The sequence below is a fragment of the Lygodium microphyllum genome, chromosome 2, assembly GCF_053477565.2.
Source record: "Lygodium microphyllum isolate KBCC chromosome 2, Lygodium_microphyllum_v1.1.10, whole genome shotgun sequence".
Lineage (NCBI taxonomy): Eukaryota > Viridiplantae > Streptophyta > Polypodiopsida > Schizaeales > Lygodiaceae > Lygodium > Lygodium microphyllum.
In genome coordinates this window covers 153,877,103-153,899,147 of record NC_141136.1, presented here as the reverse complement: position 1 = coordinate 153,899,147, position 22,045 = coordinate 153,877,103, and the positions used below count along the sequence as shown (strand labels likewise).

At 39.0% G+C, this 22,045-nt stretch overlaps 1 protein-coding gene across 1 annotated transcript in view; it reads right to left on the bottom strand.

Annotated features, from left to right (window-relative positions):
* Window positions 1-7,501: 7,501 nt before the first annotated feature.
* The window catches only part of LON2 (lon protease 2), a 54,213-nt gene continuing 39,669 nt past the window's right edge, over window positions 7,502-22,045 (bottom strand). Inside the window, exons 13-17 of the mRNA XM_087699756.1 lie at window positions 9,517-9,816; window positions 9,172-9,366; window positions 8,697-8,942; window positions 8,514-8,615; window positions 7,502-8,385 (exon numbers count right to left, since the gene is read on the bottom strand). Coding sequence (XP_087555882.1) covers window positions 8,302-8,385; window positions 8,514-8,615; window positions 8,697-8,942; window positions 9,172-9,366; window positions 9,517-9,816 — 927 coding nt within the window. The 3' untranslated portion in view covers window positions 7,502-8,301. The remainder of the gene's footprint in view (window positions 8,386-8,513; window positions 8,616-8,696; window positions 8,943-9,171; window positions 9,367-9,516; window positions 9,817-22,045) is intronic.

Genomic DNA, 22,045 nt, shown 5'->3' with positions numbered 1-22,045 from the left:
ATACCATAAAGTCACAATTTCAACTAAGAACAAGAAAGCATCAGGAAGGTCGAGATCATCTTTCTCCCCTACAACACTCTAAGGGATTCGTGACAGACGATCAACCATGACATGGGAACGACTAGGCTTAGTAACCACTTCAAAATCAAACTCGGGGAACAGAAGGAGCCACCTCGTTATTTAGCCTTTACCATCCGCCTTATCATCAAGAAAAGGAGAGAGCTTCATGATCCACATAAAACTTGAAGTGCATCGACAACAAATAGTGTTAAAACTTCTTTAGGGCAAACACCATTGCAAGGCACTCAAGCTCTATCACTATATAGTTCCTCTCCCTATCCATGACTTTTTGGCTTGCATAATAGATGGGTTGATCCAACTTTGAAAAGCCTTTCTAGCAAAGGACTGCGTGCCTAAGCCTTCTACAAATGCATCAATGTGGAGATGGAATTTCATTAGGCACCTATAAGATAGGTGCTCTGATGAGGCACTTCTTCAAGGCATTAAATGCTTCTTCCATCTATCCAAATTAATTCTACATCTTTCCTCAAGAGCTTATACAAGAAGGCTGTCGTTGTTGCAAAATGTGCAATGAACCTCCTATAGTAGTCTACATGGCCAAGAAATCCTCTCAATTGCTTTATGTTGGTTGGTGGAATCAAAGCCGCAATCTTCTCAATGTTGGCGAGGTCTATTCCTATTCCTTGTGCAGAGACAATATGACCCAATAGAACACCTAAAGAGACTCCGAAGATGCACTCGTTGGGGTTGAGGGAGATCCCATCCTCCCGCATTGATTAAAACATTGCTCCAGGTGCTCCCAATGCTTACAGAGTGAACTGAAGACACGGAAATCATCTTGATATACCTAAATGAAATCGTGTAGATGATTTTGGAATGCAGCCATCATGACTCACTGGAAGGTAGCAAGGGTGTTGTGTAGAGCCCAAACGGCATCACTCTGTAGGCATAAGTATCCCATTTTTTTGTGAAGATTGTCTTGGACTGGTCTTCTTCTCCAATCAACCTCCTGATTGTATCCAATAAATCCATCCAAAAAGGAATAAGGCTCATGTCTTGCCACTATGTCTAACAATTGGTCACAGTGAAGGGGATATGGAAATTATCTTTCTTTGTTTTGGAATTTAGCTTTCATTAGAAGTCCACACAAATCTACAACTTTCTATTCTTTTTAGGTATGACCACAATGGGTGAAACCCATTAACTATTGGCCATTAGATAGATGAACTCGACTTCTGGAAGCTTCAACAACTCTACTTTTACCAAGGTGGAGTAATTTGTATTTATGCTCCTCTGTCATTATCATATAGACTTAGCATCGAGCTCTAGGTCAATATGATGTTGACACACAATGGGATCAATCCCCTTTTAGTCTTTGTAAGACCAAGAAAAAACATCAAGGTTCTCCTTTAGCAATTATAAAGGGTCAACAACTCCTCTTCTAGAAAACTCCTACCCACTTTGAGATGTCTTTGCATGCCATTTGCATCAATAAAAGTCAACTTCTTTTCACCTTTCACTTCTCAAATGAAGGTCCCACAAATTGCTTTTGGATACCTATCATCTGACTCCTTCAAGGGAGTTGTGTCCTCATTTGATGCTCTGCTAGAACCAGCTTCGACCTTTTATGGAGACTCATCTAGCTCCTTGGAATGATAAAATGGTCTCAAGACTATTTCAAATTTTGTTTAAGAGTTAACTATTTCTTGAATCGAGAGCTCATCTTTTGAGGATGTATCCAAGAATGTCACATAATAGGGACTAACTAAAATCTATTTAGGCTGTAGGACTAATGCTTGCTGGCAAGGTGCATCATCATCATCCTTTCTCGAGAAGGGTAATTTAGAGTGACAATATTCACTAGTAATGGAAGGCTTATTTTGCTTACCACTTCTTGTAAATCTTTTGTATGTGATGAGGTTCATTTACCAGTCCAAAGGGTACCATAGTCATTCTGTCCAACTTTAACTTTTGTAGCCTCTCTGGATCATCCTACTCATTAGTATCCTCTTCTATTGGATAGCTTCTTCCACTTTGCTTTCGTAATCTACATTGTGGCTCCCATCATCATCCTCTTCAGACTCTATCTTTGCATGTACATAGGCTCTATAAGAGAAGAACGGGCTATTTGTTGCATCTTCTACCTTTGCTTCTGTATCTACTTATGCTTTTGACTCTATCTCCATTGTGGCCATGTAGCATAGGGAGCAGTACATCCATGCTTCGATTTCAATGTCAGAAATAATTTCAAAGGTTACTCCTAGTTCAGGTAGGAGGTATTCACCCATCAACAATGGACTTGCATCTTTCCGGAGTTGGCTTTTAGTGCTCATTGTTAGGGATTGTGCTTTTGATTTCTTTAGGAAAATTTTCTTGGCAACATCGTCTTCGGCTAATGTTCCATCCTCTGCTTCATTGGAAGAGTCAAAGGAGACTTCTATGGAGGTGAGAATCTATCCATGCCTAAGTCTTTACCAACTCCACCTTATCAGTGGAAGAGAGTTTGGACTCGTCTCGCAAAGGACGATGAATAGCCTCAATATGGTGTGAAGATCACCTAGCAACAATTCTTGGTGTAGACCCACATGCTATCACAGCCTATGAGTAGAGACTGCATGACTTTTTGGAAGACTCGGTGGCCCTTATCCCTACTAAACAAGCTCTCCTTTCAAAATGAAGATTGGGAAAGCCCTTGGTCTAGATGGTCTCTTGGTTGAAGTATTTTACAAGCTTTGGCCTTATTGTGGACATGATCTAGTGCTCGTGCTCAACATATACAACAAACTAGAGTTGCCATAGTGTTTCAATCAAGGTTTGATAAAGTTAATATCTAAGTCCCTAGCTAGGACCAAGGTGACAAACTGGCATTCACTAAACAATGGTTAATTTTTTGTACAATGTGCTTGCTAAAGTTCTTGCCATGCATGTTAAGCTCTTGTTTTCAAGGACCATACATTCCAAGTAGTACAGATTTGTGCATGGGAGGAGTATACTTGATGTAGTATTCAACCTCATTTTTTCCATGTATCATGCCCTGACCTTATAATCAGACTTTTTTCTAATAAATGGGGATTGGGACAAAGCTTACGATCAAGTGAGTTGGTCCTTCATCATGGCTATGATGGCTGCTATGCACTTCAAAACAATATTTAACAACATGGTGGCCACCCTATTTTGGAATGATATTGCCTCCATTAGCATCAAAGGGGTCTTTTCAACTCTCTTTTCTCTAAAGAGGCCCACTAGGCAAGGGAGCCCACTAACACCCTTGATCTTTGTGCTCAGCTTTTCTAAAGCAATATATCTCACACATTATAAAAAATATATGGCACCATAAGGTTATACAAACATCTGCTCAATATACATTGCAATTTACCAAAAGGGGAGAGGTACTAGGCTCCTAGGTAGGTTCTTTTATTGTGACTATGGGAGAAAACTCCATAAACCTCTAATTGTGCAAAAGCCAGACTTTATGATAGCAAGCAAGGTTGTTGCTACAAGAGCGTGCATGATGCAAGTTCTTCTAGAGCTTGAACTTTCATGAGAGAATTGATCAAAGTTCACAAAGAAGATGATAGAACTTGTCACTTATAAAAAGTCTCATATTATCATATACAAATAATCAAGTGTGCAGTGAGTGCACATGAGGATTAACCTTTACGTTGTTTGCTTCAAAAGGCATTTGAATTAGTAGTGTAAAACCTATGTCCATTGGGGCTATTTATCCTTGACTGCATAGAAACATGAAGTAATGTAACATTCAAAGATTGGTTTTTTGAACTCCTTTATTGGGAGGTTATCAAAATATATTTATTGCTTCATCCTACTTTTATTTTTGTAATCGCATTTTGTGAAGTCACTTTGTGATGTTAGGCCCTAAAATAAATTGGTTAGTATGTAATATAATTTCTATGATTGAGAAAGTAAGTGTGAATTTTGCCTTTAGACAATTATCACCATGAGTACAATACACAATTGAGGTTGTAGAGAATAGAATCTCTCTTAACCTCTTTTCTCATAAGAGATGATAACCCTTTCTTTATGGTAGTGATTGAAGGACATCTGATTTATTATGACTCAACAACGTAAATATTTAACACACAATCTAGGGTGTCATTAAATTGCTAGATCACTATGCTACCATGATCTATCATGGCTACAACATGAGGTTTTGCATGCCTACAAGGAGATTTGTTTTAGAATGTTATTGGGGGCCTCTCCCCTTTCTTCATCATTGACAATAGCTTCTTTGACCCTAGTCTTGGGGCCTAAAGCATCAACTTTAATTTCGAAAATAGGAAGAATGTTTAGAAAAGGAATGTTGATCATGAAAGGGTGAAAATAATAGAAAAAAAAAAAACTTGGAGGATGAGGAGTATCCTTGTGTTTCTATACTCTTTTCATTTCCATCTCTATCTTGCTCCTCCTACTTCCTCAAGATCCCTTGCACCCTTGGTGCATCTACAATAAAGGAAAATCAATTGTTTGTTTTCTTTAGACTCAAGTATTGTGTCTTACATAGAGAAAAATCTACAAAGCTTTTGAAGCTTTACATGATTTATTTTGCCATGTAAGGAACTATTTTTGAGCCCTTCAAATTGTTATATGATTTATTGTTTGAATAAGTCTCCCAAAATGTTGAATAGAGCTTCAAAACATGGAATGAAATACATTACTTTTTGGCACTCAATTTCTTATTTTCCAATGCAAACCATTGTGATTAGATCGCCTTGTTTATTCATTTATTTGGTTCTTGGCTTTTGCAAAACACACAAAGTTTGATATTTTGTTTTGTTTGAAAAATTGTATGACAATGCTGATTCAAACCATGGGAGAGCTCAAGGTAATGGGAGTGAAGGATCTTCTGTTGCATAAACAAAGGATTAAGAGAACCGGTGCTGAAATGTAATTACAATGAAAGGTAAGGTGCTATGATAATGGAAGGTTGCCAAAGACCTTATAAAATGTTGGCTCTAAAGATACAGTAGTTACAAAGATTTAGAGACACATACTAAAGTGGAATGGTGACGAAGAAAAAATTGTATGTTTAAATGTCTTTCTAGAGGTTTTTAAATTAGAGAAGCCTTTATATAGTTTTGTTATGTAACTTCTTGTATTATATACTTTATTCTACCTAACCTTGAAAGAGTTTACTAGGTGATGGCCTAACATGAGCTCATAATTACGAGATTATGGATTCAAGTGTTGTTTGATAGGCGAAAATTTCCTACAAGTTTGCATCACTTGGTTGGAGATATATACATATATTCACATGGTGTATTCATGAAGGTCGGGGCTCTTATGTACATGAATATTCAATTGGTCCTCCTCCATGGCAAGGTCATCAAGGAGGGTCCTATTGCAATCGACCTTTGTCATTCATTTATCTTGCCATCTATACTAAGGATGGCTCTTACGAATGCCCTTGTGGAAAGTGAATGGTCTTTTAGAAGATTTTGGAAAATAATGAAAATAACCCACCAAATATGAACTTTACAAAACTTGACAAGCGCTCCTATTATAGAACCTTGATTGATCTTGTACCATTTTCATCCACTAGAAAATAAGTAGATCTATTAATTATGATGAGAAGCATTCCTACTATAAAATTATGATGAGTATTCCCATCGAAGAAATTAAATCATTTCCAAAAAGGTACACAATATTTACAAACTATCATGTTATAGAAAATGGACAATCCTTTCTTTGTAATGTGTTGATATAACAAGTCGGATAAGGCCCCTCACCACCCCTCTTTCATCTATGAAAATCACATCATAACCCTTGACTTCGGACATTTTATCCTAACTTTTCTGGAAAATTGAATAATCAATTCAAAAATCCACCTTGCATGAGCTTTCAAGTAAGAACAATCAAAGCTCATTGGCTATAGGCCATATAACTCTTTCTTATCAAAATTCCCTTCCATATTCTTATGTATCACTTTTATGCCTTTTCATCTTCCTAAACAAACTAATATATTCATAATCTAAGCTTCTAGGTGAGGAATTTAAATAATATATTGTCCTCTAGTTTCTTAGCGTCTTACGATAACTTGCAGCAAAGACACCAATCCAATATTCCCTTACCCTTTTTTTAAGTAGAATTTCCATCTTCATTAGTTATCAAAAGGAATAAAAGCATTGACTTGTGGAGCATATCTTTCCTACTGGACCCCATCTTCCTTGTCAACTAACTATGTTAGTGTTTGGCTACCTCCTCTCATGCTCAACTACAACTCAACTACAAATCTATGATTGAACAAATCACCTCCCTTTCACAATGCAAACATACGACTTAAATTTTTGATCCATCAAAAATTGTATAAACAACTATCTCAAAAAAACAACAAATCACGAATCAAATTTAGATAAACAACTATGTAAAAATGATGACAATCATCAAACCAATTCTATATTTTATCCTTGTCATGAGCCTTCCTTACTTCCAACAAGATGGACAACCATGTGAAATAGAATGCTTTAAATCAATTCTATCCCTTGTCATGAACCTTACTTCCAAGAAGATAGGCAACCATGTGAAATAGAGTGCTTTGTTACATTGTCAAAGAGTGTATACATGCCCAATAAAGCACTAAGCTCTTCTCACCCCTTTGTATACCATTGTGGTTTGTAGGGACAAGCATAGTTCTCTCCCTTGCAAAGACTATACTCCCATTCACTAAAATCATGTACTATGTTAATTCAAGGCATCTAGTATATCTTGTTCTCTCTTAACCCATTACACACTAGTGGGTTGACCTTGCCTCCTAGAATTAAAAAAACCCTTTTTGTTATTGTAAAGCCAAAGAAGATAAGGTAATAAAGCCATTTTAGGGTTGCTTTTCCAATAAAGTTGCCCTTGTTGCTATTACTTTCACACTTAAACACAAATATAATCCTATAATGGCCTTACTTTGCCCAAGCAACTATTTTCAAATGCACTTATGCTTTAAGCGTGTTGTGAACCCCCCAGATCCAACTTATTCATAGATCTATCTAGAGGGATTCAATTTCATCTTGTTTAGATCGATCGATCGATCTCTCTCTCTCTCTCTCTCTCTCTCTCTCTCTCTCTCTCAAACAAAACAAAACAAAAAACATCCCCCTTATACCTACATTGTAATTGTTCTAAACATGGTCTCTTACGATATTATCCCTTTCAATGCAAGTATCATTGCGGGCACAACTATGCAAGAGACTAACTTTTTAAGTAATAAATGAGTGACCTCGTGTACTTGTCGCTTCAAAGCAGGCTTCCATTAGGGAAATTGTATTGTTGAATGATCTACTACCACCTTTTGTGAAATGAGGTCTATTTATTCCGATTTTTTGGACTCAAATGACTTGGACGCTTTTATGTATGAAAATGTTATGGAACGCACATATGTAAAAAGCCTATGGCATTTGTTACTTTGAAATACTAGGATTTGGGGACTTCAAAAGAGCCCTCCCTTTCCAATATGTATAACAACTTCTTTTTAATGAGCTAGGTTGCATTGTTTTACTTCCTTATCATCCAAAGCCCATGCATAGGCTATGTAAAGCATGTCCATAATTCTATTGACTTAACATTCTCATGTAGCCTCCCACAATACACGGACTTGCTATTTCTCTGTAAGGCTCATCAAATCTAAGAATCGCTCTGGTTGGACAAATACCTTCTTTTTCACATCATTGTCTATTACCACTACATAATTTCTGCTGTTATCACACTATACAAATAATCAAACCATTCGTGCATGACTATACATACCTGTGCACTACTCACAGGACAGGACCAGCAAGGGTGGTCCCTCCTTGAACAGCTTTTCTTGTTCTTATTATTGTCTTCTTTGTAACCATATCAATGATTTCATGGAACTTCAATTCACGTGCACCACAACCTTGTGTTACTTTGAAAGAAATGCAACTTGACATATTATTTACCTTTATTTGCCCTTTGTAACAATGATCAAGATTCTTCCTTTATGCTAACACTGACGCCCATCCGTGCACACACACAGGAACTATAATGAATACCATCTCAAGCTACACAGCTTGAGACAAGTCTTCCCCTTTTTACGGCAGAGGAGGAGCAACATATACACCCTATGCTTATTGGATTTTGCTTGGACTGTATACTGGAACATGGTGGCTCCTTCAAATTACATTTCTCCAATGCCCAATAGTAGCCCAAACGACATTATGAAGCAAAATGGCACAGATTTTAAAAGCTCTGTGTGGTGGTGCTTGCAAGTCCTGTCTGTATCTTTAAGCTTGATCTATGAGGACCACCATGTTACAGCTTTGCTTCTAGTTTCCATGGACAGCCACCTTCAAAGGCTTCATGTAAGACATCCTCCATCCTTTTGGCCAGTAATATCTGCCAAAACTTTTCACAGCTCAGTTAAGGCCATGAACTTAAAAGTGAAGTGTATGTTGACCTTTTACTTGCTTACCAGTAAAGCAAACGCATCAGATCAAAAAGTTCTCAGGGTTTAATATAGGTACCTCCATATTTGCAAGAATAGCTGCAGGAACTTCCATTAGGTCCTTGACATTTTTCTCAGGAAGAATTACTCTTCGAATGCCACATCGATGGGCTGCTAGTATCTGCAAAAAAGTGATAAATCTCTTAATCGTCAGCTTCCTGAGTAAACTCAAAGCATTCCAATATGAGATCAATGCTATCACCTTGTCTTTGACACCTCCAACAGGTAATACCAGTCCACGAAGTGTCATTTCACCAGTCATAGCTGTGTCTGCACGAACACTGCGCTGCAAAAATAGTGATACAAGTGCCGTAACAAGTGTCACACCAGCCGATGGTCCATCCTTGGGCACTGCTCCTGCTGGAAAATGAATGTGTATATCTCGGTTTTCCAGAAGATTCCCTTGTTCTTTCTCTGCTAACTTCAGTTCTGCTGCCCTTGCTCTGACCTGGATCAAATAATAATGTTCAGAGCCACACATTTCTTGTGTAAAACCTCTGTCTATCACTTTATTATAAACAATAGAGTTCTCAATGCCAGCCATTCCAAAAACTACAAGAGAAAACCATGTAAAACCATCTTCAGGTGTGTTTGATGCTCAAGTCAACAGCAACCTCTCTCGTACAATTTCTTAAGACAAAGTACATTAAGTCATATAAGCTGCTTCTCAAACTCACCCATGTGAGTGCAATTTGGGCTGATTCCTTGATAACATCCCCTAGTTGTCCTGTCAAATGTAAATCACCCTTGCCAATCATTGCTGTTGCCTCCACAAACTGGACCTCACCACCAAACACGGTCCAAACCAAGCCCACAGCAACACCAGGAGTGGCCACCCTTTCTGCAGCTTCCTTCCCATCAAATTTAGGAGGCTAGCCCAAAATAAACCAGCCGCCCAGGAAAAGACAAACATGCAATACATAAGTCTTCAAGCAGCTCGTTCATTTTATATGGAAACACTCAACCCTTGCCCAAGAAGAATGTTTGAATGTCCCAGGGGGAAAAAAAAGAAGAAAATTTACCCCAAGGATCATCTCCAGAGTACTCTCGTCTATAAGCAAAGGGGTTGATGTCTCGACAGTAGTAGTCACATCACGACCTGAAACACCTACAGCCTCGACTTCCATCACTATTTCTCCATCTGCTAAGCTGCCTCCAAGCATTGAATTGGACTCTTGATGCAAGTCCTTAGACAATTGAAAAGAGTGTTCTTTCTCAGCAACCTTAACAGCTGCTGCCCGGGCTAGTGCTGCCAAATGACGTTCAAGGTTGCGTACACCTGCCTCTCGTGTGTATCGTTGGATCATGAGTTCCACAATAGCCTGTATGAGTATGCCAGTGGCAGACAACATATGCTCAAGATCAGTCAAATAAAGATGAGCAAAATCCAACAAGCTGAACAACAAAAACAGGCTTGGCAAAAAGTGCAGAGACCCAAATACTTAATGAACAAAAGAATAATAAAGCCAACATTTGGACCACTAAGGTTCTGCTCAACTCTACATGTCATCTGGCAAACAGAAACAAAAACACACTGCCAAGCTGCATGTGACACACCCATACTGCACTCTGTATAGGCAGAATGATTATACCGATGGTGGTCAGCCCAGTGTTATTACATAGAGGAGAGGAAAACAGCAACCGTGTAATTAACTTACAAGACTAGATCAGTGTGAGTACCAGCAGCAAAAGAAGTGAATGCTTAACCAGTGCACATAGTTTGCAAGTTCCTAAGAGTCTTAAACAGGCCTACATCTCCAAATAAAAATAATTAAATCTCATCCTCTCTAACTATATTGAACCGGTAAGGTTGCATTAAGAAATCCTTAACCCATAAGTAGTTGGATAGCACAATCAGAAAGAAATACATCGAAAATTCAGTGCTGACTCATCTTCTGATTGAGAATTACCAAAAGTATCATAACATCAACAGCATTAGGAAATTGTCATGCTGACTCAATTCATCCCTTGAATCCATGACTTAATTTCATTTAAAGAAATTGTCAAAAAAGTAATCACATTGATAAATTTATCATTTAATTCAGTTCCATCCATTGAATCCATGACTCCATCATTAAAAGAATAGGTAGAGCAAGGATGCTGATCAATATTAGCATAAACTTATAACAGCAATTACACTAATAGACATTTCGATTTGATAAATCGAAATGTTTTAATGTTTCTTTTGCAGAGATTACAAGAGCCACTCAATCAAACATTACAAGTATTCTGGAAGAATAAGAGTGATTTTATATGAGAGACTAGAAATCAAATAAGAAAAGTCGTATTTTTATCCTTAACTCAGAAGATATTGACATCATGGCCCTACGCAGCAATAATGTGTGCATGACATCTTTGCTGGTCCAACCGGGCATTTATGAGGTGATATTTCAGACAATTGAGCAGTGGGGTATGTTCTCACATAAAATGGCTTGCTCTTTTATCAAAAGCTGGTCCATGTAGTGCCTTGGAGACTCATGATGGACTTTCAATAGTTGCTTAAGCAAGAATGCCCTATCTGGGTGGAGATTGAAGGATGCTCCGCTGTGTATTGGCTGTTGTTGCTTGATGCCATGGCTGCCATTGGAAAGGTTCTGGTCCTTCCTAGTATATGCGCAAATGATAGAAACAGAATGTTCATGCCTTGATGGAAGAGGCCTACTTGGTTATGCATTAACTCTCTCAGTATGCATCCTTTGAGGTATCTAAAATGGGGCATCCTTGTTGGTTAATCTTAGCTTGTGAGCACTTAGGTCATGTTATGGCTGAATACCCCAACACCAAAGATGAGAACAGTGATCCCGTTGCTTCGAATATTGAAAATGGAAACAAGAGGATGTTGCTTGTATGGATTTACGCTCTGATGCCCCCACTTGCTGACCAAGAAAAAGAAAGGGAGAAGAGAAAGGACAACAACCACTTCAGCGTTTTCTCAACTCAGAAATTTATGGCAGAAGCTACAAAACAAGAAGGGGAAAAAGCATGAAGCTCTACAGCATATTGGGGGATGGCCAGGACATAATGACATGCTTGGGACCACTGCCCTATGGAGGCACCAATCAAGGATAAGGGGTCACATGGTTGCATGCCTATCTATGCCAGCAGATTGTGTGATTCCCTGCTTATCTTGGCTTTGACAAATAGGAGAAAGCAATCACGCCTTGGGATAGGCATTTCCCTCGTCAAAACATTAAGGATATGGACCAGCCATCTACAGCAAGGATGGATAAACAAAGTGCAGAATGCATGTGTTACTGGCTGATTATTTAAATGAGGAGATACTTGCAACTTGGAGGCTAAAGCTAAGGGAAGGCAAAAATCACCTTGTAGTTGACTCTGTCATTTCTTTTTCTATGAGTACGTGAAGGATAATGCGTGCAAATGGTTGGGATGTTTTGTGTGCCATTGGGCATAAAAATGCAATGCTATGTATGCAAAATGTTTAATGCAACGTATCATACCAACTGTGAAATACTTCGGTGTTGACATGCCAATATAGACCTCCAATCTACACATTACATGACACAAGCCATACAAGCATGAAGAGAAAAATAGAGGATGGACATCGAGCTCCCCTCCCAGTAAGAGCCAAACCAGCTTACGCCATGGAAACACCAACATGTCAGGCCAAGCTCCCATCACAAAGGTTGACAACCCATACAATCAGCCCACACCATCCTAGAGTGTGGATGGAGTCGCCTCGGGTCTAGAGTCCAAGAGTCATCAGGCACCAAGTGTTGCAAACTTGAGCCCTACATCCTTTTAGTATAACCTAGTGCCCAAAACCTGAAGTACACTGAACACATTCATACTAGAATGTTGAGACACTAATTTTAGGGTTTGCACTCAATCTTAATTATCGTGCATTAACCCCTAACTTGGTCTCCTTAAAACAGCCCCAAAGAACAATTAATGGTATTTTATTTAAAATAGATCACATTTTTGTAGTAGGACAAATGCACCCCTAATTCTCTATAAATACAAGTCTATATTGAGTGCATCCTCATTCCAATCATTCCAGCCAGCCTTTGGCACTCTCACCTTCCACATGGTCCACATCCCTTCTTGGAGGACATCTCAGTTTGTGGAGATGTGCATTCCTTGAATTCCAATAGCTACTGCAATCACCGAGCTTCTAATTTACGGGCATGCTTCCCAAGATGGCTGACAAACCCTAAATTCACTAGAAATTAGGGCTTATGACAGCATATTCAATGTTGTCCTCTTCGATTTCGTTGAGAATTTGTCAAAGGAGAGAGAAGATCTATGGTGGAGGGAGAAATTTATCAGTTTGATGCCGAAGAATGGCCCAAACAGCAGTTGCCTGCTATTATACTTATCATGTTCCTCTGTAGCTCTAGTGTCCCTTATCCATGGGCCTTTTTTACCTTCTAGCCAGAGAAGGGGTATCTCCCTATATGAATGCACATTAGTGGGTGTAGTACTTTAGTACCTTAGGGATTGTGCATTCATGATCATTCTCACATAGTGGATGAGACCTTCTAGCAACTCTCTCTCTCTTGTTGTTCAATTGTTCATTGTGAAAGTGTGCTGCTGAATCCTAAGGGTGGTATCAGAGCCATGTCTCTTTTCAACTACCACAACCTCAGCCGCCATTGAGTCTCAAACTCAGCTTCTACTGCTCCTTATGAACTGTTTCTTTCCATGCACCTATTGCAGCCAGTCCCTACTTCTTTATCATCCAGGCTTGCCCATTAGCAGCCAGTTCATTGCCTGCCTTGTAGTCGTCTGCTCAGCAGTCACAGACAGCTTGCGTGTTCCTTGTCCACAAAATCTGCCCTGTTCTCGACTGCTGCCCCGCCACACAATCAGCCTTGCACCGATTGACTATCCTGCCACACAACCTGCCTTACCATGCAGCCTGTCTTTCTAAAAATAAGCATCACTTGTAGCCCAATAGTTTGCGTTTGACGAAGACAGCCTCAGGCACATCAATTCAGCCTCGATAGTCTACAATATTGAATTATTATTGTTTTCTCAGCCTTCATCAGCTTTAATCCCACAAAATAAACTCTTGTTTACATGCAACCCCTTCACAAGCACAAAATTTGGGAATTTTGGCGAACATTAATTTTCACTCAATTTCTTCCAAAAAAATTGGGGCTTTTGCCAAAAACTCTAAAATTCACTGAAATTATGGAGATTTGTCATTTGGAGCTGAAAATTGCCCAATTTTCATCAGAATCAAAGCAAATTTCATCATCTTCATTGACATTCGGATGCATCAGAGTCTTTTTGAATGCAAATTTTTCTTGACATTGTCAATTGTGCATAAAATTGTAAGCTTTTAGAGATTTTCCTTGCATTTTCTACTACTGCACCCTGAGGTACACATTTGGAAGCCATTGTTGTAAAAATTCAATTATACACAGTAAGCAATGGCAGGACAAAATGACTTGCTAAATATGTTTGGGAACTCTAGCAAATTGGATGTCACAAATGATCTGATGTGGGCATACATGACGAAGCATGTTTTGGTTGCCAAACAACTTTGGGGTTATGTATCTGGTTCTGAGGTTAGGCCTACAGGCTCTATTGCATAGAATGTTGTAGCCTCAACTAGTTTATCCACTATCACAAGTGAATCTTCTGCTCCAACTCTTGTTGCACCTCCCTCCATTGATCAACTAAGATGGGATGGGAGAGATGCTTGAGTACATGGTTTGATTGCACTCTCGTGCAAGAGACAGGTTATTCCGCACATTTGGTCATGCACAATGATCAAGGATGCTTAGGATAAACTTGCTTCTTTGTAGGCATGGGGCTTGCGTGACCTACTTGTGCAAATAGCTTGAGATGAGCACATGACAAAGGGTGATATGGTGGATGACTACATTACCCATATAAAGGATATAAAGGAGTAGTTTGTGAACATCAATGGGATTATTCTTGATACTTCTCTTGTTTCTATAGTCTTGGCTGGCCTACTTAGTGTCATATAAGAGTTTTGCCAATACACTTCACTTGCTTGCAAATGGAGATGCTAATGCACACACATTTGATGCACTAGTATCATTATTGTTGTAAGAAGAGAAATCACAGGTGAATTGCACCAACATAAATATGGAAAATCAAGCATTTGCAGCTAGCCATTTGAACAAAGAAAATTTGTGGCAGCCATAAAAGTCAAAGGACAAAGGCAAATCGGTCACTTCTATGGACTCTTCAAGCATCAAGAATGAGGATGCCAAGAAAAGAGACATAATCATCGTAGAAAAAAAGGGCATATCATTGAGGAATGCAAAACAGGATTACTAGTGAAAGAAAGAAGCAATCGAGCATGATTGTTGCTGAAAATTCAGTAAGTACGAAGGATGTGGCACCACATTTAGCAAGTTTGGATATTGACCAATCTTACACTTTTGTTATGCATTGTTCCTATGATCCTTCCTTCTCATGCAAGAATTAAAAAATGTCTAGTGTGCCAAAAGATAAAAGTTTGCTCACCAATATCATGCAAGGCTTTTGCAGCCATTACCAATTCCAAGCCAACTTTGGGAAAACATTGCAATTGATTTTATATTTGGCTTTTCAAAATCACCAAACAACAATGATGCCATATAGATTATTATTGACAGGTTTAGCGAGCACATTTATTTCATTCTAATCAAGAAGACTATTAGATCCCAACAAACGGCTAAAATATTTATTCAAAAATTCTTCAGGCATCATAGAAACCACAACCTATTGTGGGCAATAAAGATCCACAAACTACTTGTTTCTTTTAGCAACCTTTGTTTGAAACTTTGGGTATGAAGCTCACATTTTCTTCCTCTTATCATCCTCAAATAAATGGTCAGATTGAGATAGCCAACCTCGCGATACTAGATATGCTGAAGTGCTATTGCCATGAAGCCAACCAACCATAGTCATAAGCGAGGAGAATCAAGATAGGAAACAAGGAGGGGGTAGGAAAGAATTGTCGTCACTTGTGACTAGTCACATGAAATGGGATGAGGGATGCAAAGAATTTACTGTCCCCGTAGCCCTTAAGTCCATAAATGACTATTACTTGTGACTATGCAACCAACGAGGGGAAAAGCGTTTGCTCTTAGTCAAGTACGCCTACAGCAACACAATTCATGTTTCTACAAGTAAAGCACCCTGTGAGCTTATATATGCTAAACCACTCTTACTACCTATTCTCGGAATAAAAAATAAGGTATTTCATGCCGACTATTTCATGCATGATATGGATACAGTTTTTTCCCAAATCAAAAGAACAATACAAAGATCTTAAGAAAAACAAAAGAAAGTAGCAAAGAAGCATAGAAGACACTTTGTTTAAAGGAAGGAGATTGGATGTGGCTGATATTTGACAAAGTTCGTCTAAGAAACCTACCACTTCAAGTCAATGAAAAGATTAATGATGCAACTTCCAAAGCATTGGAGCATTCCTAATGCTTTCAATATTCATCTTTTGAAGCCATACAAAGGGTCTCCACTACTAGGACTTAATAGTAGAGGATCCACCCAAAGTAGATGAATATGAAGAGATATACAGAAAGGAATGCTTACAAAAGGTTACTTTTGATATTTTGAAAATTTACTCTAATTTGGAGTCTAAATAGATATTAGAAGAGTATTTCACAAACTATCTAGAAATACTTGTAGCTTATAAAGCAAATGTAGGACCAAAAGTACTTCAAGTAACGTCTTGAGGATAAGACAAATTTCGAGAGAGGGAATATACCCAACTACTGTCTAGATGTCTTGGCTCAATTATTCACATGAATTTAATGCTCATAGAGCTTGAAATATACTTCATATATGTGTTTAAAAATATAGCTAAATACTCATTTTTCATTCAAGGGTAACAAATGGCCAACACACCCTAAATTTACAATCCAGTCATCATAGACAAGATGCCAAAGAGAACTAAAAGATCAAGTGATCAAATTGACTAGAAAGCCTAGATGACTAAGACTTTTCACTTAGATGGTCACATCGACTAGAAGCTCACATAATGATTGATTTTAAAAGGTGAAACTAAATGCTCATGATCAAAGAAGCAAATCATAGACCAAGGAATCTCTACAATGAAGCTCTCCCGAATCCAAACTTGGTGACTCCTAAATTTTAGAATGTTACTATTTTTTAGAGTTACTCTGGTGGAAATTCTATTCATATCAAAAGCTCTAAAATTTTACAAGGAACAAATTTATCTCTAATTGCTATATTACATTCTCAATCAATTTAGATATTTTTAAAGTAGAAGGTTTGGATGCCACTTTCTCTAGAAAATTGGCATGTGACACTACTACACTTATGCTTGCAACAATATGTTGTAAAGATTAAAAAAGGTCGTCCATGTGCTAGAACTTTCTCGAGACTAGGCTCTTGAGATATACTCCTTGCAATTCTTCCTTCCATCTCTTCCAAGATTCTTTAGACCTTGTTGTGTTCATTCCCCTGAGATAGGGTTAAATATATGCAAGTATCATTTATCAAGGCTTTTGAAATAGTCCTAAAATAGCTAACAAGAACTAATGACATGAATTTTTGCAAAGGTCTTTGAAGATTTTTTTACAACTCCTAGTTGTGTTCTTTTGACATAGCTACATAGCTAATGCAAGGTAAAAAGCATACTATATAATATTTATGAAGCCTATCTCAAACTAGCAAAAAAACCACATCAACAAAAAAAAAAATGTAGACCTGGTATGATATTTTGAACACCCTACATCTATGTGTTAGAGGCCTCTCTCTTTACTTCCACAAACAGTTGAAATTTCAACCACATGCTATGTATATATCTATCTAATATTTTGGTAGATGCTCATCCAAGCAACATTCACTCTTGATCTTGATCAAATAAAAGCACAAAAGAAGAAATCGGCTCCCTGCCCAGATTATGCAAAAATTAGGATTTCATAAACTAAATTCTCAAATTTGCAAAAAATCAATTTCATTCAATTATTGTATTTGGTTCAATCACTTTGTGTCCTTCACTTGCAGTTTGCGTTTTTTCGTTTTTGCGTTTTGCATTTAGGGTTTGCAGCCCCAAAAAGGGGCGGCATCCTAGACTGATTGTGCCTATTTATAGGCCACTCTCTCATTCATTCCTCACGGCTGATTCATTCAGCCCGCCGTCATCTCTTCTCTCCAGCCTCTCCACTGCCCTCACACCCATTCAGGAGGACATTGCGGTTCGTGGTTTGTGGCTGTCTTCATCGCCTTCCTTGTGCTACACATTCACTCCATGATTCAGAACTTCATCATTCCATTCATCAGAGTTTTTTCTCTCTTCTCTTCTCTTCTCCATGTTTGCGGAGCACTCCATGTTCCTGCCTACAAACCCTGTTGTAACTGGAAGGACACAGCTGAGAGAGTTTGAGATCGAGCAAGAGTGAGCGTATGAGTGTGATGGCTGGAGTGAGTGTGAGCAGAGTGAAAGTCTGAGACGATAAGGGTATACCAACCATGTGTTGGTACACAAAGAATAAAATGTATTTATACTTAGGGCACGTAAAGGGTGCATTCACATGTACAGTATGCGTGTACTATATACACGAAGATCACCAAGCCTTTATATACACGGAGGTCACCGGGTCTTTATATCCCAACAATCTCCCACTGAAAGGTCCGATATGAACCTCTAGCTAACCAACTCCCACTAGTCGAATCCAATGCCTGTGTTGAGCTCTGCTTGGAATTTTAGTGAAAACATCTGCAAGGTTATCTTGTGTTTTAATCTTGGTCAATGTGATTTGACCATCTTCTAGAATCTATCTGATGAAGTGATATCGCACATCTATACGTGAATGATACATGGCATTCTTAGCCAAATACACACCATTCTGGCTATCACATCCCAAAACTGCAATACCCATAGATATGCCGAGATCATCTGCAAGTTTGCTCAACCATATAGCTTCCTTAGAAGCTTCAGTAGGCTGATATATATTCAGCTTCAGTGGTACTCAGTGCAACAATGGTTTGCAACCTGGAACACCAAGAAACAGCCTCACCAGCAACTGTAAAGACATACCCGCTCGTGGACCTACGAGTGTCCAAGTCACCTACCATGTCTGCATCACAATAACCCTGCAAACTAAGTGCACCCTACCCATAGCAAATACTTTTTCTTTGTGTACCCTTAAGGTATCGAAGAATACACTTGACAACCTCCCAATGTGCTTTGCCAGGATTTGACATAAACCTGCTAACAACTCCCACTGCATGAGCAATGTCTAGACGAGTAGCAACCATAGCATACATAAGAGAGCCACAAGCTGATGCATAAGGAACTCCCTTCATAGCATTTGCTTCCACGTCATCTTTTGGGTTGTTGGCTTTGCTAAGCTTGAGATAAGGAGGTAAGGGTACCCCAAAAGGCTTAGCTTCAGCCATGTTAAATCTGTCCAGTACCTTTCCAATGTACTTTTCTTGAGACAAAAACAGCAATTTCTGCATTCTATCTCTACGAATCCTCATGCCCAAAATATGCTCTGCATTCCCTAAATCTTTCATGGAGAAAGCTGATTTCAGCTGATTTTTGAGAGCATCCAAGCTAGTCTTTCTTTTCCCAGCTAGTAACATATCATCCACATACAAAACAAGTATTATGGGGCTGCCATCTGTATTCTTTTTCATGTACAAGCAATGATCTGCATGGCTGCGTGTAAACTCATGAGATAGCATAAAAGTATCAAACTTTTTGTACCACTGCCGTGGTGCTTGCTTCAGCCCATACAGGCTGCGTTTTAGCTTACACACTATCTGCTCTTTTCCAGGAACTACAAAGCCGGCTGTTTCATGTAGATTTTCTCATCAATGTCACCATGCAAGAAAGCTGTTTTTACATCCATTTGATACAGCTCTAAATCCAAAACAACAGTAAGAGCAAAAAGCACACGTAAAGTGGTTATCTTCACAACAGGTGAGAAGACCTCTTGGAAGTCAATCCCTTCCTTTTGTGCATAACCTTTGGCAACTAGCCTTGCCTTGTACTTGGGTTTCCCATCAACTGTCTTGACTTTGTACACCCATTTGTTTGGAAGTGGCTTCCTTCCCTTTGGTAATGACACAAGATCCCAAGTATCATTTGCATATAGAGATTTAATCTCTTCCTCCATAGCTAGCTCCCACTTACTACTGAACTCACATGACTTGGCCTCTTTGTATGTAAGAGGCTCACCCTCATCTGTAAGCATCACATAATGCAAGGAGGGGTCAAACCTATGTGGTTGCCTTCTTGCACGTGTAGACCTGCGTACCCAATGATCAACATTTTTAGGAATTGGGTCTACATCAGGAGGTATATTATTTTCAGCATTCATTTGTTGCTGTAAACCATTTTCAGCATGTTGTGCATGCTGTACAGCACCTTCATTTTCATTTCCAGCACCTGCATTTTCATAATCAGCAAGCCTATCTTGCTGTCCATGGCCTCCTTGTGCTTCTATTTGCTGCTGTCCATCATCATCTGGCTCAAAAGTAACCGGCTGATCATCAGTTTCAGCCTATGGTACAGCACCTTGAGGCTCATTTTCTGAAGTTATAGGTGGCTACAAACTCTAAAATTTCACCTTTTTCAAATCTTCATTAGAGGCTAAAGAGCCTTTCAGCAATTTTGCCTCATTAAACACAACATTACGGCTGCGAATAATTTTCTTGGACTGAGGTAACCACACTCTGTAGCCAAATTCACCCTCATCACCATAGCCCATGAAAATGCCTTTGGTGGATTTTGGGTCAAGTTTGTTCCTCAGCTCATCCCTAACATGTACAAAAGCATCACAACCAAATATACGTAAATGGTCATATAAGGCTGATTTGCCAGACCAAACCTCCTCAGGGATGCCATTATTTAAGGACCTATTTGGAGAGCGGTTGCAAATGTGAACCGCGGTTTTGAGTCTCTCCCCAAATGCATGAGGGAGATTGGCAATGGAGAGCATGCACCGCACTCTTTCACATAAAGTCCTGTTATATATTTCAGCCACCCCATTTGAAGGACTGCAAGGGACTGTAAGCTCCCTCTTAATACCATGTAAGTCACAGAATGACTCGAATTCAGTCGATGTGAACTCACCCCCATTATCAGTTCTCAAGCATTTCAGCTTTCTATCTATCTGAGTGGTCACAAATGCATGAAAAGTTTTAAAAACAGCAAACACTTCACTTTTCTTTTTCAGCAAGTACACCCAAATCTTCTTGGAACAATCATCAATAAAGGAGACAAAATATGCAGCACCACCCAATGATTTCACGGGCATACTACATACATCGGAATGCACTAAGTCCAAGACATTGAACTTACGAGAGACACCAGAGTAAAAGGAATTTTTTATTTGCTTTTCAAACTGACACTCATTACAAAAATCAAGTTTAGAGCCTTTTTCATCAACCCTCTTCAGAGAGGTAAGAACATCAAGTCCTTTTTGGCTCATATGGCCTAATCTCTTATGCCATAACTCCAAGTGGCTACAAATTTCAGCAACTGCAAGAAACTTGCCATTCAAGGCTTTACAATGCAAATTTCAGCAATTGCAAGAAACTTGTCATTCAAGGCTTTACAATGCAAACAATACAATGTGCCCTTCTTGGTTCCTTTTGCAATCAGCATGGAACCCTTTTTTATTTTCCACAAACCACCACCAAACAGTGTGGTGTAGCCATGCAAGTCAAGCTGACCAACAGATAGTAAACTCTTTTTAATACCAAGCACATATCTGACATCTTTCAACACAAGCTCTTGGCCATTGTCTAAAGACAAGTGTACGGTGCCAATCCCATCAATACTGCAAGCATGGTTATTTCCAAGGTACACCTTTCCATAACTGCCTGCATTGAACACAGCAAAACACTCCAAGCAAGGAGTTACATGGAAAGAGGCACCAGAGTCTACAATCCAAGTCACAGTGACACTATCATTAATTGACAAGAGTGCATCAATCACATCAGCCTTGGTAATCTGCATATCCTGCATGTGACATACAAGGGCATCATAATCAACTGCACATAATACATCAGCCTCTGTATCTGAAAGCTCCTCTATGACCACACTAGAGGCCACATTGGCCTTTTCTTTGCCTTTGGATGTCTCCAATGCATCTGTCTTTTCTTCCTTCTTCTTTTTATCTCCTGCATTCTTCTTTCTCTCTTGTTCCTTCTTGTAGAACCTGCAATCAAGTTTCTTGTGGCCCTTTCGACCACAATGATAGCAAGTAATGTCACTCTTATCCTTTCCTTTACTCTTGCTCCTATTTCTCTGCCCTGCATATGCATTTTTCTTTTTAGCCCTGCCTCTTACATTATAAGCTGAGTTGCTGCCTTCTCCACTAGACATACGTCTAATTTCTTCATTCAAGGTAGAACCTCTCACCCCATCATATGAGAGATTGGGGTTATTGCTGAGTGAAACCACCAAGGTTTCCCACAAGTCCGGCAGTGTCATGATCAAAAAGATCGCCCTCAACTTATCATCAAAGTCCAAGTTTGCATCTTTGAGCTAATTTAGAATCTGTGTAAATGCACTCAAGTGCTCAGCTGCAAGCTTTGACTCATCCAATCGCATATTCACCA